This window comes from Erythrolamprus reginae, chromosome 1, assembly GCF_031021105.1.
Source record: "Erythrolamprus reginae isolate rEryReg1 chromosome 1, rEryReg1.hap1, whole genome shotgun sequence".
Classification (NCBI taxonomy): Eukaryota; Metazoa; Chordata; class Lepidosauria; order Squamata; family Dipsadidae; genus Erythrolamprus; species Erythrolamprus reginae.
In genome coordinates, this window is record NC_091950.1 from 26,019,092 (window position 1) to 26,034,366 (window position 15,275).

The window sequence follows — 15,275 nt, forward strand, 5'->3', positions numbered from 1 at the left end:
GTTCTTGTGTTGCTGCCCCGTCTTCTGCAAATATACAGCTCAAAAAAAATAAAGGGAACACTCAAAGAACACATCCTAGATCTGAATGAATGAAATATTCTCATTGAATATTTTGTTCCGTACAAAGTTGAATGTGCTAACATATGAAATTGATTGTCAATGTGGGTTGCTTCCCAAGTGGACAGTTTGATTTCACAGAAGTTTGATTTACTTGGAGTTATGTTGTTCCTTTATTTTTTTGAGCAGTACAGTAGTCTGCGATGGGGAATTTATCGACTGATAGTACTTATTTAAGTATTAATATTGTAATTGTTTGGTAAGTTTTCATTGTTTTAAGTGTTTATAAACCCTTCCCACACAGTATTTATTTTAGATACAGTATTTAAATACAGTATTTACAATTTTAGTTTTGTTTTTTTTTTTAAAACCCTGCCGATCGAGTTCGGCGGGCTGTTTAAATCTGCCGATCGACTTCCTCAGAAACCCGCGATGAAGTGAAGCCGCAGTAGGTGAAGCGCGGTATAGCGAGGGACTACTGTATATGTTAAATAAATTTATAAATAAAGAGGCAGTAGCCATCATGATCTCCGGAACATTTAAAATTAATTTTAAAACTACTAAAAAAATTACTAAGCTTTCGTCAATTCCTATTGTCTTCGTCAGAGTGTAAAAATCTCCATTGGAGAGATGCTTGATTTTAGGTGATGCTGTTCAATTTAGTCATTGCCCGCGTAAAAGGGCCTCACCCAGTCTTCCCTCCTCTAATTAACTTTGTTTCTGCCTTAATGTTTATTTATAACTATACAGTGATACCTCGTCATACAAACTTTTCGAGATACAAACCCGGGGTTTAAGATTTTTTTGCCTCTTCTTCCAAACTATTTTCACCTTACAAACCCAAGCCGCTGCCACTGGGATGCCCCGCCTCTAGACTTCTGTTGCCAGCGAAGCGCCCATTTTTGCACTGCTGGGATTTCCCTGAGGCTCCTCTCCATGGGAAACACCACCTCTGGACTTCTGTGTTTTTGTGATGCTGCAGGGGAATCCCAGCAGTGCAAAAACGGGTGCTTCGCTGGCAACAGAAGTCCGGAGGTGGGGTTTTGAGGACTTCCGTGTTTTTGCGATGCTGCAATTTCACTGTGGCTCCCCTTGCTGTGAAACCCCACCTCCGGACTTCCGTTGCCAGCGAAGCACCCGTTTTTGCGCTGCTGGGATTCCCCTGCAGCATCACAAAAACATGAAAGTCCGGAGGTGGGGTTTCCCATGGAGGGGAGCCTCAGGGGAATCCCAGCAGCGCAAAAACGGGCGCTTCGGCTGGCAAAAGGCATGAGTTTTGGGCTTGCACGCATTAATCGCTTTTCCACTGATTCCTATGGGAAACCTTTTTTCGTCTTACAAACTTTTCACCTTACAAACCTCGTCCAGAACCAATTAAGTTCATAAGACGAGGTATCACTGTACTTGGAACTCGCATCTTTAGGACAATTCTCAAATAAATTTATATATATATAAAACTACACATTTGTGTCAATTCCTGTGACTTGATTTGAACGGTCGCTGCGCAATTCCTCAACATTCTTCAGTTCAACATTGTCTTTTGGTTTATGAATGAGCAGAAGAAAACGTCTGAAACGTTAAGAACCGGTCAAAGTAACAGGAAGAACAGGAGAAAGAAGCGAAGCAGCAAAACAGAAAAAAGGGACACTTCATTTTTAATCGATTAAATAAAATGAGTTTAATGCAACCATTTAAAAATACGCAGGTGCTTAGTACTGAAGACAGAGGTTCTGTGGAAAGAAAACAACTGTTCCCTAAAATTAAACCGGTTTGTTTAAAAAAAAAAAAGACAACACCCGGGAAATTATAGAATAAATCACATTTTCTAGTTAGCTGTAGAACAGGGAAGGTGAAACAAAAAGTCCGGAGTTTTAATGTGAGATTCCTGAGGAGATGAAAACAGAATGAAAACAAAGTCAGAGAACTCAAAAGGAAAACAAAACCATTTCGGGGGATTCAGAGGTCAGGATTTTGGACCTTGACAAAATTCGGCAGTTTTAGCAGATGGTCCGTCTCCAAGGAGCTGCAGACCCGAAGGGCAGGCACATGAGCCAGGTGGCTTTTTGAGAGGTAATCTGATGCATTGCCAGAGGTTAGGGGAACTCTGCACAAATCCTCTGGAACTGGAGTCGAGCGTCTAAACACAGTCACCCGGGGGGGGTGTCAGCAGCGTATAACAATAGCGCTTAAGACTTATGTACCGCTTTACATTGCTTTTACAGCCCTCTCTAAGCACTTTACAGAGTCAGCCTATTGCTCCCAACAATCTGGGTCCTTGTTTGAGCAACCTCGGAAGGACAAAAGGCCGAGGCAACCTTGAGCGTGGTGAAATTCGATCTGCCAAATTGCAGGCAGCCGGCAGAAGTATTAATTAATTAATTAATTAATTCAATTTCTGGGCTGCCCTTCTTCAGAGCCTCAGGGCAGCTTACAACATTAAAATATGAGGGTCGCCCAGAAAGTAATGCACCAGATTTTTTTTCTCAGCCTACAGTAATGGTACAAATGCGAAACTTTAGATGTACATTATTTGAATTGTCAGGACTATGTGTGTAAATTTTGCATTTCTTTGGACAGATAGTGTAGCTGCAGCAGTGTTTCGAAATGGCGTCTGTAAGTGATGTACGTTACAAAGAGTGTTACACATCACTAAACAGGGTTGGATTACTGCCCGGATGGGGAAGAACGCAGTGGGGTAGCAAAAATGGAGCTCCACCCCAGAGTACCCAATTTGCCCTGAAAGATGTTGAAATCATAATAATCATGCATAAGCCACGCCCACAGTGTGGTAGTAAAATTTTTGATAGCCCTTCACTGTTTGCAGTGTTACCCCATCCACCCTACAGCCCTGACCTAGCTCCCTCAGACCTCCACTTGTTTTGGGTCATTAAAGGATGCCATTCGCGGAAGACGTTTTGAGGATGACGAAGAGGTGATTTGTGATCAGAACAAGGAGTGGTACCAACAGGGCATACACGCCCTTTTGTCTCGCTGGAGGAAGGCTATAGAACGGGACGGAGATTATATGGAAAAATAGGAAGTGTTGAAGTAACACCAATCTTTCTTGTGTATACGTTTCATTGTGTTCAAAAAATAATTGTTGAAGAAAAAAAATGTGGTGCATTACTTTCTGGGCGACCCTCGTAAATACATAAGACGTAGCATATTTGAAAACAAGGTTAAAACTAAACCAATTCAAAACCTAAAATCCGTTAAAAATACTAAAATTCAATTTAAATAACTCTAAAAACCCATGCCTTAAAAACCATTATATTCATCCATATCTCAATCATAATATGGGCTGGGGCAAAATATCTATGTTCGACAGCCCCAGGCCTGCCAGCAAATATGTGTCTTCAGTATCTTCCGAAAGGCCAGGAAAGTGGGAGCAGTGCAAATCTCTAGGAGGAGTTGATTCCAAAGGGCCGGAGCCACCACAGAGAAGGCTCTTTCCCTAGGGCCCGCCAACTGGTATTGCTTGGCTCACAGGACCTGGAGAAGGCCAACTCTGTGAGCCCTGACCGGCCACTGGGATATATGAGGCAAGAGACAGTCCCATAGGTAATCTGGTCCTAAGCCCTGTAGGGCTGCAATGCTGCACTCTAACCACTGTGCCCCTACAGCTCATATGGTCAAAAAGCCAAGGTAGTGGCTGCAACAGTCAAGCTCCTAACAGAGCCTGGCTGTCTGGGGAAATCTGGGAATTGAAGTCCACATGTCTTAAAAGTTGCCAAGGGTGGAAGCCCCTGCCCTAAACCCAAAAGGTAACTTTTGAGTCTGTCCAACACTAGAACCCCTCAAAGAGAATTCCTTGATGTGTTAATTATAGTAGTTCTCAACCTTTCTAAATGCCGCAACCCCTTAATACAGTTCCTTGTGTTGTGGTGACTCCCAACCATAAGTCCAGCACCAATTCTCCCAACAGAGCTTTAAGCTGATTGGCAGGAAGGTCAGAGGGCTAGCCCCACTGTAAACGCCTGATTGGTCGGATTGTAAAAATATGTTCCAAGGCGCCAGAAGCTTTAGTTTCTAAGACCATGGAAAGTTTGTCTTTTCCCATAGTCTTAGGCGACCTCTGTGAAATGGTCGTTCAACCCCCAAAGGGGTCCCGACCCCCCAGGTTGAGAACCACTGTGTTAATAAAACGTCAATTAAATGGATGATCAGCTGGGGGTAAGCTGCTTTGTATCCATTTCTTTGAGCAATGGACTCTGCATGAGAGATATAGAACCTTGGCTTTGTTTAGGGACCATTCAAAGTTACAACGGTGCTGACGAAAGAGGCTTGTAGCCTGTTCTCCTGCTTATGACTTCTCCAAGCAGCCCCACGGTTATGCAATCCAAATTCAGGAGTTATGCAACCGGCATCTATTTACAATGGTTGCAGCACCCTGGCGATCATGTGACTCCATTTGCGACCTCCCCAGCTGCCTTCTGGCAAGCCAAAGTCAATGGCAATGATTTACTTAACAACCATGGCTAAAAAAAATGTCATAAAAATCAGGCACAACTCACTTAACTATCTTGCAAGGCAATGGAAATTCTCATCCCAATTGTGATCGTGAGTTGAGGAGTAGCTGTAATGGCTGGGTTAATTTTGGTTTTTTTTAAGATAAACCTAACTGATACTAAGGAATTGACAGTGTTCTGTATTAGAGAGCTAGCAGAGCGTCATTTATAAACCCATTCTATTATTTTTTGGGAAGAAACCACAACTGAAACTCGTGTTTAAGTGCTGGTTTACAAAATCTGGTTTCTTTTAACAAGGGCTGGTGAATTCTGGGAGTTGAAGTCTACAGGTCCCTAAAGTTCTCATAGGTGCCATTCCCTGAATTAGAGGACTAAGGGTGACTTCTGGGTTTTCAAGTGGCGCCTATTTTTGGGAGGGCAGTGACAAAAAGATTAGGAATTATCAAACAAATAATAATTACATTGCTAAGGCTGTTAAACTGAATCTGTCTGTTTGGCAACACAAATTCTGGTTTAGCAGTGTGGGAGATTGCAACCGATGCGACACAGTGGCGATGTTCAAATTGCTGTTCACCAGTCCCCGTCTACTCCCACCCACCCTTTAGGCCAACTCACATCATGGAAGGGAGCCAGACAATGTTTTCATTAGAAAAACACCAGTGACACGGAGGTCCAATCAGAGCTGGGGAAGTGGAGCATCAGCCCCAATTTGTATCATAAATAGATCTTCCTCCTGGACACCCGGAAGTGGGGGTGCAGATGAACCAGGAAGAAAAAAACAGGCTCAGGGTTCTGATTCCTAATTCAGCCATAGAGTCGCAGCCTAGAAAGTAGAGTTATCCACTCTTAAATGTCTCTCTACGGCGGTAATTGAAGTTGTCAATTGGAGGGAAGCATAATGAATAAGTAACAAATTTTTAATCTAATGGTACTAAATACTAATAGTCCTTGAGTTACAACTATTCATTTAGCAGCTGTTCAAAAATTACAGCACCACCCAAAAGGGGACTTTTTGATCAGTCCTCACATTGCAACATTCCCAGGGTCATGTCAACAAATTTTGGGCAACTGGCGTGTATTTACAACAGCTGGGGCCTTATATAAAAACCATAAGCAACTTTCTTAGCCATCTTCTGACAACCAAAGAATGGGGGAAGCTGGATTTGTTTAATGACGGCATGTTTCACTTAACAACTGCTATAGCCATAGCCAAAAAGGTCATAAAGTCGGCATGACTCTCTTAACTGCCTTGTTTAGAAACGAAAATTCTTTTTCACGGGTATAGGTATGTAAATCTTGGCATATTCGAGTTTCTTCCCATGTAAGGTTCAGAGAATCCTGGTGACATTTCAACGAGATCCCACTCGTCACTTTCAGGCTGATGCTTTCGGTTTTGTGCTTTGTTCACCCGAGCATGAAGCTGAGAGCACCAGCCTGAAGATGACGAGTGGGACCTTGTCGAAGCATTGCCTCTTCTCAAGAACCATTTTCCACTTACAAACCCGAGCCTCTGAAACTGTAACGGGAAAAGGCAGGGAGAAGCCTCCGTGGGGCCTCTCTAGGAATCTCCTGGGAGGAAACAAGGCCAGAAATGGCGGCAAGAAGCCTCCGTGGGGCCTCTCTAGGAATCTCCTGGGAGGAAACAGGGCCAGAAAAGGCAAGAAGCCTCCCTGGGGCCTCTCTAGGAATCTCCTGGGAGGAAACAGGGCCAGAAATGGCGAGAAGAAGCCTCCGTGGGGCTTCTCTAGGAATCTCCTGGGAGGAAACAGGGCCAGAAAAGGTGGGAAGAAGCCTCCGTGGGGGCTCTCCAGGAATCTCCTGGAAGGAAACAGAGCCGGAAAAGGTAAGAAGCCTTCATGGGGCTTCTCTAGGAATCTCCTGGGAGGAAACAGTGCCGGAAAAGGTGGGGAGAAACCTCCATGGGGCCATACATACTCTATATATGATACACATTCTAAGTAAAAAAAAACCATGTTTACACCATCACGTTCTCCAGAAAAGGTACGTATTCCAAAGTTTCATGGTGTGATTATTAGGGGACTCAAAGTTCCCCGGAAGGAAAAACACACAAGGGATGGGGGAGGACTACAGAAGAATCCTTGGGTCAGAAAGGACAGACCCAGGAGGCTTGATGCTCTTCCTTGAACTCATATGGTCAGAAATGGGGTTATTGTAGGGCACCATTTCCCAACCTCGACAATCTGAAGGTATCTGAACGTCAACTCCCAGAATTCCCCAGCAAGCATACTGCGGTGGTGCAGTGATTTAGTAAAGCAGTATTGCAGGCTAATTCTACCCAAAACCTGGAGTTCAATCCTGACCGTCTCAAATCGACTCAGCTTTCTATCCTTCCATGGTGGGTAAAATGAGGACACAGACTATTGGGGGGCAATTTGCTGGCTCTGTAAACCGCTTAGAGAGGGCTGTAAAACATTATGAAGCAGTATATAAGTCTAAGCTCGTACCTATCATTCGCTGGAGAGCCGGTCGCGGAGGGAGTGTGAGGCTCCGCCCACCTGCCCAGATGTAGCTATTTGGGCTCTTTTATTTGTTTGTTTGTTTATTGGATTTATATGCCGTTCCTCTCCAAGGACTCTCTTTTACCCTCTGTGCATGCAGAAAGCATTCTGTAAATGTGCAGAGGGTAAAAGAACCCAAATGGCGGCACCGGGGCAGGTGGGTGGAGCCTCTCGCTCCATTTGCGACCGGCCCTACGACAACTGACAGGCACGAGCAAACTGGGAGCATGTCACCCTTGGTCTAAGTGCTATTGCTATCTTAAAATTACCAAGGTTGGGAAACACTGCTATCAGGTGACTGTCCGAAAAATGAAGTACAGTGGTACCTTGTCTTATGAACGCCTCATCTAACGAACTTTTCGCGATATGAACCCGGTGTTTAAGATTATTTTGCCTCTTCTTCCAAACTATTTTCACCTTACGAACCCAAGCCACCACCGCTGGGATGCCCCGCCTCTAGACTTCCGTTGCCAGCCGAAGGCTCCCCTCGCTAGGACTTCCGTTGCCAGCAAAGCACCCGTTTTTGCGTTGTTGGGATTCCCGAGGCTCTCCTCACTGGGAAACCCCACCTCCATACTTCCGTGTTTTTGCGATGCTGCGATTTCCCTGAGGCTCCCCTTGCTGGGATTCCCTTCATTTTTGCCGGCGCTGCTTTGAATCCCGGTGAGGGGAGCCTCAGGGAAATCGCAGCATTGCAAAAACACAGAAGTCTGGAGGTGGGGTTTCCCAGTGAGGAGAGCCTCAGGGAAATCCCAGCAGCGCAAAAATGGGTGCTTTGCTGGCAACGGAAGTCCGGAGGTGGGGTTTCCCAGCGAGGGGAGCCTCAGGGAAATTGCAGCATCATAAAAATACAGATGTCCGGAGGTGGGGTTTCCTAGGGAAGGGAGCCTCAGGGGAATCCCAGCAGCGCAAGAACGGGCGCTTCGGCTGGCAATGTTAAGTCCGGAGGCGGGGATTCCCAGCGGCGTAAGGCAAAAGGGGTGAATTTTGGGCTTGCACACATCATTCACTTTTACATTGATTCCTATGGGAAACATTGTTTCTCTTACAAACTTTTCACCTTATGAACCTCATCACGGAACGAATTAAGTTCGTAAGACGAGGTACCACTGTATTATCAAATTCACAGGATGAGACAGTGCTATCGGGCAAATATTCTCACCGTTCTAAGAAGCTTGACTTTGAAATCAAGTCGTTCCAACCTTGCAAAGGATTTTGCAGCGAAGCCTGAAAAATCCCATTCCCTTAAGCAAACAGACAAGAGAAAGTAAATGTAATTTTAAGAACGGAAGAACGAGGGAGAGAAATTTTCATCAAGGGTAACCAACTCTTAAAAAAAAAAAAGGAAAATTCTGGTCCCTTAAAAGGAGGTTTTTTAATTGTAACAACCCACCTTTCCTTCCATTTAAATGTTAAGTCGTTTCACATCTTAAAAGGAGAAAAAAAAATATCGAGGTCACCTATTCTTATCATTTCAAAGAGAGATAGCCTTTATACAATGTGCATATCTGCACCCATCTAATAAAGATTATATAAATTTCACAGCTACACTTTATTAGAACTAAAAACAACAGCCCACTGTTCCTTATTCCCTGCTGCTGTGGCCTAGAGGTTGCGAGGTTGTGAGTTCAATCCTAGGTAGAGGCTCTCCTGCTTGGGCAGGGGGTTGGGCTAGATGACTTGCAGGGTCCCTTCCATCTCTGTTAATATGTTAAACTGCATCATTGCTGTGTTTTATAATATATATATATATATAGAAGAAAAGGGGGCAAAAGGCCCCTTGCACAGTTTGCCATCTTACGAAGTGCTCCAAGGAAGAAGACTGTTTGCAAATCTAAAAACAAATGCAGACCCTATGCCACCACCCCACTGGGAACCAGGGGGTGGGGGGGAAAGCACAGAAGCCATCGCATTTGGACCACCAAAAAAAAATTAAATAAAATAAATTATTAAATCAAACAGAAGACGTTGGCTGACTTACCCCACCCAAGGGTGCTTGGAATTTGAATGCAAGTGTAAGAGCCTGGTGTGCAAACAATTTTAAGAGCCACTTTAGCAACCCGAAAAAGGGGTACGGGATGAGGTTTCACGTAAGACTGTCTCGAAATACGGCCACGCATTCAAGCCCCAACAGCCCTTTGTCTTGCAACCAGATTATCACTGGGTTTAGCAAGCCGACAAGCACAAGGCAGCTCTCACTGAGAGTTACTATAAAAGCAGGATCAATTAGTTTAAAGAGAAGGAGAGAGAGAGAGAGAGAGAGAATCAAACAAGAATGATTTTACAGCGAAGAAGAACCGGTTTCATTTTTAAACCAGACCATTTTTAGCCAAAATTGCTTCTTCTTTTCTGTTTTGTGGCCAGTTCAGTTTTATCGGGCAATTCCATTGTCCAAGATTATTGAGCGGCCGAGTCTCCGTCCTGCCATACAAGTTGCTTCATCCCTAAAGTCTCCCTGTTTAGAGTGAAGTTGAACACTGCTCGTTTTAAAAGGAAAACACACACACACCCCGCAGTCATTAAATCTTTTGAGTGTATATTATACCCTAATCCCATCTAAGGTAAAAAGTGCAGCATCGTTTTTTTTTCTAAAGAGTTGGCAAGGGCCACATTATGAGGTCAGCGTGACGGAGGGGAGAGCCCAGGGCAAATCCCTGGACAACTACTCTGCTGGAGGAAAGATGGGCAACTTCTAAGCGGGAGCAAGAGAGGCCTTCGCCAGGCAGGAGATGGTGCCAGCAAATCTTCACCCCCTTCTCCTAGCAAGTAGAAACACCAAAATCCTACTCTCCATCCAGAGCCTCATCCCTTCCCCCCAGCAGAGGGGGAAAAAGTTTAGAAAATGATATGTACCGTGTTATTTTTCCTAAGGTACAAAAGGACATTTGAGCAACGTCTCACGTTGAGGCACCGGGAAAGATAGCTACAGTAGGGCTATTTGAGAGTTGGGAGAGGCCAGTTCCTAGGGTACGTTAAGCCAGCAGGCCGGAAGAGAAGATAAACTCTACATTTCAGACCGACAGGGGGGGCGGGCTACGGAAGCCAGGAAAGGCAAAATCCGAAGAGATCTGGTTTTCTTTTTTTTAAAAAAAAAACAGATCAACAGATTTGGCATGAGGTGTCAATGAAAGGGAATGTTCCCGCCTCTCTTTCCATCCTCAAATGTTTCTCATGAAGAGCAGAACTCTACCGTATAAATTGGACGAATCCATTTTTAAGCAGTGAAGAAATTTTTCCCCCCTTCCAAGCTTCCGGGCAAATGTACGATACATCTTCCTGTAAAGGGAACAGCACTTCCTGTGAAGGTCCTACGTTTTGAACCGGAAGCACTTGCTACAAGTTGAGTGGAACCTTCAAATTTTGTCCTTCTGAAAACACCAAGACTTTGCGAAATTGAACTGGAGCACATCAGGCAACCGGAGGAATTGCCTAAACTGGCAGATCTGATCAATGCACGATCTTTTAACAATCTTTGCAGGACCTGGAAACACCAATGGGGGGGACGGGACCCCGAGAAGCTTGCGAGAGCTAGTTTGGCTGGAATCGGAAGAGAAGCACAGGAGGATCTCTCCCGAAAATGTTATCTTCTCAAGAGTGCCAGGAATCTATTTCTTGTTCTCAATCCTCTACGTTGGACGGTGCCAGCCGGGATTCTGTAAGAACAGGAGAAAAGTTTTTGGAAGTGCAACCAGGAGGAAAGTGAAGAGGCGGGGGCTTTGGCCCGAGTTCAATGTTCGTTGTGACAGTTGATGTTGCTCTCAGATTGTTCTAAGACATTGAGCATTTCCTCTATGATGGCCTGGAGTGCGCGGCCCAGCTGTTCGGCGCTGTATGGTTTCCCCAAGGGAGGCACGTGGACAAACGCAGATCGCCCGTGGCTCTGGTACAGGGAGGTATAATACGTGAAGTCACACAGGTACCTACAAGAAGAACAAGGAGATTCTTCAGCCAGGGAAAAGGGAGTAAACTTTACAAGCCTTTGCATTTGAAAGCCTACAGAGATACCGTCAAGGGGACACAATCTGAAGTTAGTTGGGGGAAAGATCAAAAGCAACGTGAGAAAATATTATTTCACTGAAAGAGTAGTACATCCTTGGAACAAACTTCCAGCAGACGTGGTTGGTAAATCCACAGTAACTGAATTTAAACATGCCTGGGATAAACATATATCCATTGAAAGATAAAATAAGGAAATAGTATAAGGGCAGACTAGTTGGACCATGAGGTCTTTTTCTGCCGTCAGTCTTCTATGTTTCTATGTTTCTATGTCAAATAAATTATGGTATTTCATTCCTCTACTCTTCAACAGAAGTAGATATCGGCAGTTCAGGAATTGAATGGTGGAATCCTTAGTGCTCTCTAGGCTTGTCTGTTTGCTTGAAATAGTTCCTTTACCCAACTAGGCAATGTAAGCAATCCAAGTGCATCAATGAATGAATAATTGTATTGTGAATGGAGAGGAAAAAAATAAAAAATTCTTTGAAAAAAAAAGAATGCCAGCAGTGTTTTGAAATGGTGTCTGTAAGTGATGTACATTACAAGCAGCGTGTCGTCATTGAATTTCTCACTGCGGAGAAGCAAACGGTTGGGGACATTCACAAATGTTTGTGTACAGTTTATGGAGAATCTGCAGTCGACAGAAGTACGGTTAGTCGCTGGGCACAGAGGGTGAGGCCATTAGAGGGGATTCGCACAGTGCAGAAATGGCTTCATGAGCAGAACAAGGAGTGGTACCAACAGGGCATACACAACCCTTGTGTCTCACTGGAGGAAGGCCACAGAACAGGACAGAGATTACGTGGAAAAAATAGGGAGTGTAGAAGAAACACCATTCTTTCTTGTGTGTAAGTTTCATTGCGTTCAATAAATAATTGTCGAAGAAAAAAATATTGTGCATTACTTTCAGGGCGACCCTCGCCAGTTGCTTACATGCCAGCTGCAAAGCAACCGAACTCCAAACATGCGATCATGTTGCAACTGTTGTTAAGTGCGAAAAAACAGTCACAAGTCACTTTTTCCAGTGCCGTTGGGACTTCAAAAGGTCACTAAGCAAATGGTCGTAAGTTGAGGACTACCTGTACTTCAAACATAGAAACATAGAAGTCTGACGGCAGAAAAAGACCTCATGGTCCATCTAGTCTGCCCTTATACTATTTTCTGTATTTTATCTTAGGATGGATCTATGTTTATCCCAGGCATGTTTAAATTCAGTTACTGTGGATTTACCAACCACGTCTGCTGGAAGTTTGTTCCAAGGATCTACTACTCTTTCAGTAAAATAATATTTTCTCATGTTGCTCTTGATCTTTCCCCCAACTAACTTCAGATTGTGTCCCCTTGTTCTTGTGTTCACTTTCCTATTAAAAACACTTCCCTCCTGGACCTTATTTAACCCTTTAACATATTTAAATATTTCGATCATGCCCCCCTTTTCCTTCTGTCCTCCAGACTATACAGATTGAGTTCATGAAGTCTTTCCTGATACGTTTTATGCTTAAGACCTTCCACCATTCTTGTAGCCCGTCTTTGGACCCGTTCAATTTTGTCAATATCTTTTTGAAACTGCCCCCCCTCTTCTCCCCCCCCCTCTTCTCCACTTCCACTTCATACCGCCCAGCATCCTCTGATATCGTGACGGTGACGTCCAGTCCCAATGCAGAGACTCTCTTGCACACGGCATCCATGTCGATGATCGAATCGATGCATTCTGGGCCGCCTTCAATGCAGCATTCGGAGCCTGGGCAGAAGTGGCAGTTGTCCAAACCCCGGTATCCCACGTTGTGGCCGCATTTTTCTAAGGTCACCGTGGTGGCCATGCCCGACAGTCCCACGTGGACCACAAGCTGTTTTGAAAACAAGTCGAAAAGCTTTCTGTTTGCAGAAGTGGAAAAGCAGGTTTGAGACTGGCACAGTGGAGAGCCAAACTAGCAACCTGAGGTCAACGTGCCCTTAAATCTTCTCCTAACAATCCCTGGGGTGGATATTCCTCCCATCTAGAAGAAGGAAGTGCCTACAATTGTGGAGCATGTCCTTAAAGAGACAGACCTTGGTTGCAAAGAAACAAAAGTCAACCAACCTCTACCACCAAGAAAATACAGCCACTCTATGTGCCACGATTCTATCCTCTTTGCAGTATTTCTTTCTTTCTTTCGTTCTTTCTTTCTTTCTTTCTCTGTCTCTCTTTCTCTCTCTCCCTTCCTTCCTTCCTTCCTTCCTTTCCTTTCTTTCTTTCTTATTTATTTATTTATTTGTCATACAAATATACAGTGTTCCCTCGATTTTCGTGGGTTCGAACTTCGCGGAGTGTCTATACCACGGTTTTTCAAAAATATTAATTAAAAAATACTTCGCAGCTTTCCCCCCCTATACTACAGTTTTTCCCGTCTGATGACGTCAATATGTCATTGCCAAATTTTTGTCTGCCTTTAAAAAACTTTTTTTTAATAAACTTTAATAAATAAACATGATGAGTAATAATCTGAATGGTTGCTAAGGGAATGGGAAATTGCAATTTAGGGGTTTAAATGTTAAGGGAAGGCTTGTGATACTGTTCATAGCCAAAAATAGTGTATTTACTTCCGCATCTCTACTTCGCGGAAATTCGACTTTCGCGGGCGGTCTCGGAACGCATCCCCCGCGAAAATCGAGGGAACACTGTAATATTGTATTGTAGTATGTTTAACATAATATAAGTATAAAGTACAGATAGAAAAGATAAAGAAGACATCAGGACAGGAATGGTAGGCACAAAGTTGCACTTGTGCACGCCCCTTCTTTCTTTCTTTCTTTCTCTCTCCTTCCTTCTTCTTTTCCTTTCCTTCTTTCCTTCCCTCCTTTCTTTCTCTCTCTCTCCTTCCTTCTTCTTTTCCTTTCCTTCTTTCCTTCCTTCTCTCCTTCCTTCCTTATTTCCTTCCTTCCTTCCTTCTTTCTTTTAAAAAGTGAGATAATCATGGGCCTAAGCCAGTGATGGCGAATCTTTTTTCTCTCGGGTGCCAAAAGAGCATGCATGTGCACTATCGCACACGTATGAATGCCCACATCCATAATTCAATGCCTGGGGAGGACGAAAACAGCTTCCCCTGCCACCCAGAGGCCCTCTGGAGGCTGGAAACAGCCTGTTTCACAACTTCTGGTGGACCCAGTAGGCTCATGCTTTGCCCTCCCCAGGCTCCAAAGGCTTCCCTGGAGCCAGAGGAGGGTAAAAACGCCCTCCCACATCCCCCTGGAGGCTCTCTGGAAGCCATTGCTGGCTGGCAGGCAGAGGCCAAACGGTGCTACACCCTCTTTTGTGGGGTAAAAAAATACGGTGCCTCATTTCTCTGTTTATTTGATTTACACAGTGGTTCTCAACCTGAGGGTCGGGACCCCTTTGGGGGTCAAACGACCATTCCACAGGGGTCACCTAAGACCTTTAGAAAAGACAAATTTCCCATGGTGTTAGGAACTAAAGCTTCTGTTCTGGTGACTTTTTACAATTGGACCAATCAGGTGTTTACAGCGGGGGTGTCCCTCTGACCTTCCTGCCAATCAGCTTAAAGCTCTGTTGGGAGAATTGGCGCTAGACTTATGGTTGGGGGACACCACAACATGAGGAACTGTATTAAGGGGTCGCGGCATTAGCAAGGTTGAGAACCACTGCTCTTAAGACTTCTAAATTGAAGCATATTTATCTATTGTCCTGTTCAATGTTGCAGCTTATTTTACAATATTTAGGGTGGTTAAAGGTCTTGCTCCAGTTAAAGTTTACAAAATTTTGCTGTTTTGCGAGGTGGTATATAAACACACAACGCAAACAATAAAGTCATATGCGGACTGCAGTTTCCGTTCTAGCCTTCTCCCGAGGCATGGCCAGAATGGGAGGGAGAAAGCAGAAAGTCCCCACCCTGGAGGAATGGGTCAGGCAAACAGGAAACCTGCCCCCCCCATCTTCTGCCAAGTGGGTGAAAGGCCACAGCTGTCCCTCCAGCCAGGGTTCTCCCTTGTCCCCTACGATTGTCCCTGGCAAACTGGGTTTTGCAAACTGATCCAGTTCCCTGACACTGGTCTTTCTTTCTTTCTTTCTTTCTTTCTTTCTTTCTTTCTTTCTTTCTTTCTTTCTTTCCTTCTTTCTTTCCTTCTTTCTTTCATTCCTGCTTTCTTTCTTTCTTTCCTTCTTTCCTTCCTTCCTGCTTTCTTTCTTTCATTCCTTCTTTCCTTCCTTCTTTCTTTCTTTCCTTCTTTCCTTCCTTCT

General features: G+C 44.3%; 1 protein-coding gene across 1 annotated transcript in view; it reads right to left on the bottom strand.

The window, feature by feature from the left end:
* Window positions 1-8,777: 8,777 nt before the first annotated feature.
* Window positions 8,778-15,275, bottom strand: part of PGPEP1 (pyroglutamyl-peptidase I) — a 69,785-nt gene continuing 63,287 nt past the window's right edge. The window contains exons 4-5 of the mRNA XM_070747612.1: window positions 12,656-12,888; window positions 8,778-10,965 (exon numbers count right to left, since the gene is read on the bottom strand). Coding sequence (XP_070603713.1) covers window positions 10,773-10,965; window positions 12,656-12,888 — 426 coding nt within the window. The 3' untranslated portion in view covers window positions 8,778-10,772. The remainder of the gene's footprint in view (window positions 10,966-12,655; window positions 12,889-15,275) is intronic.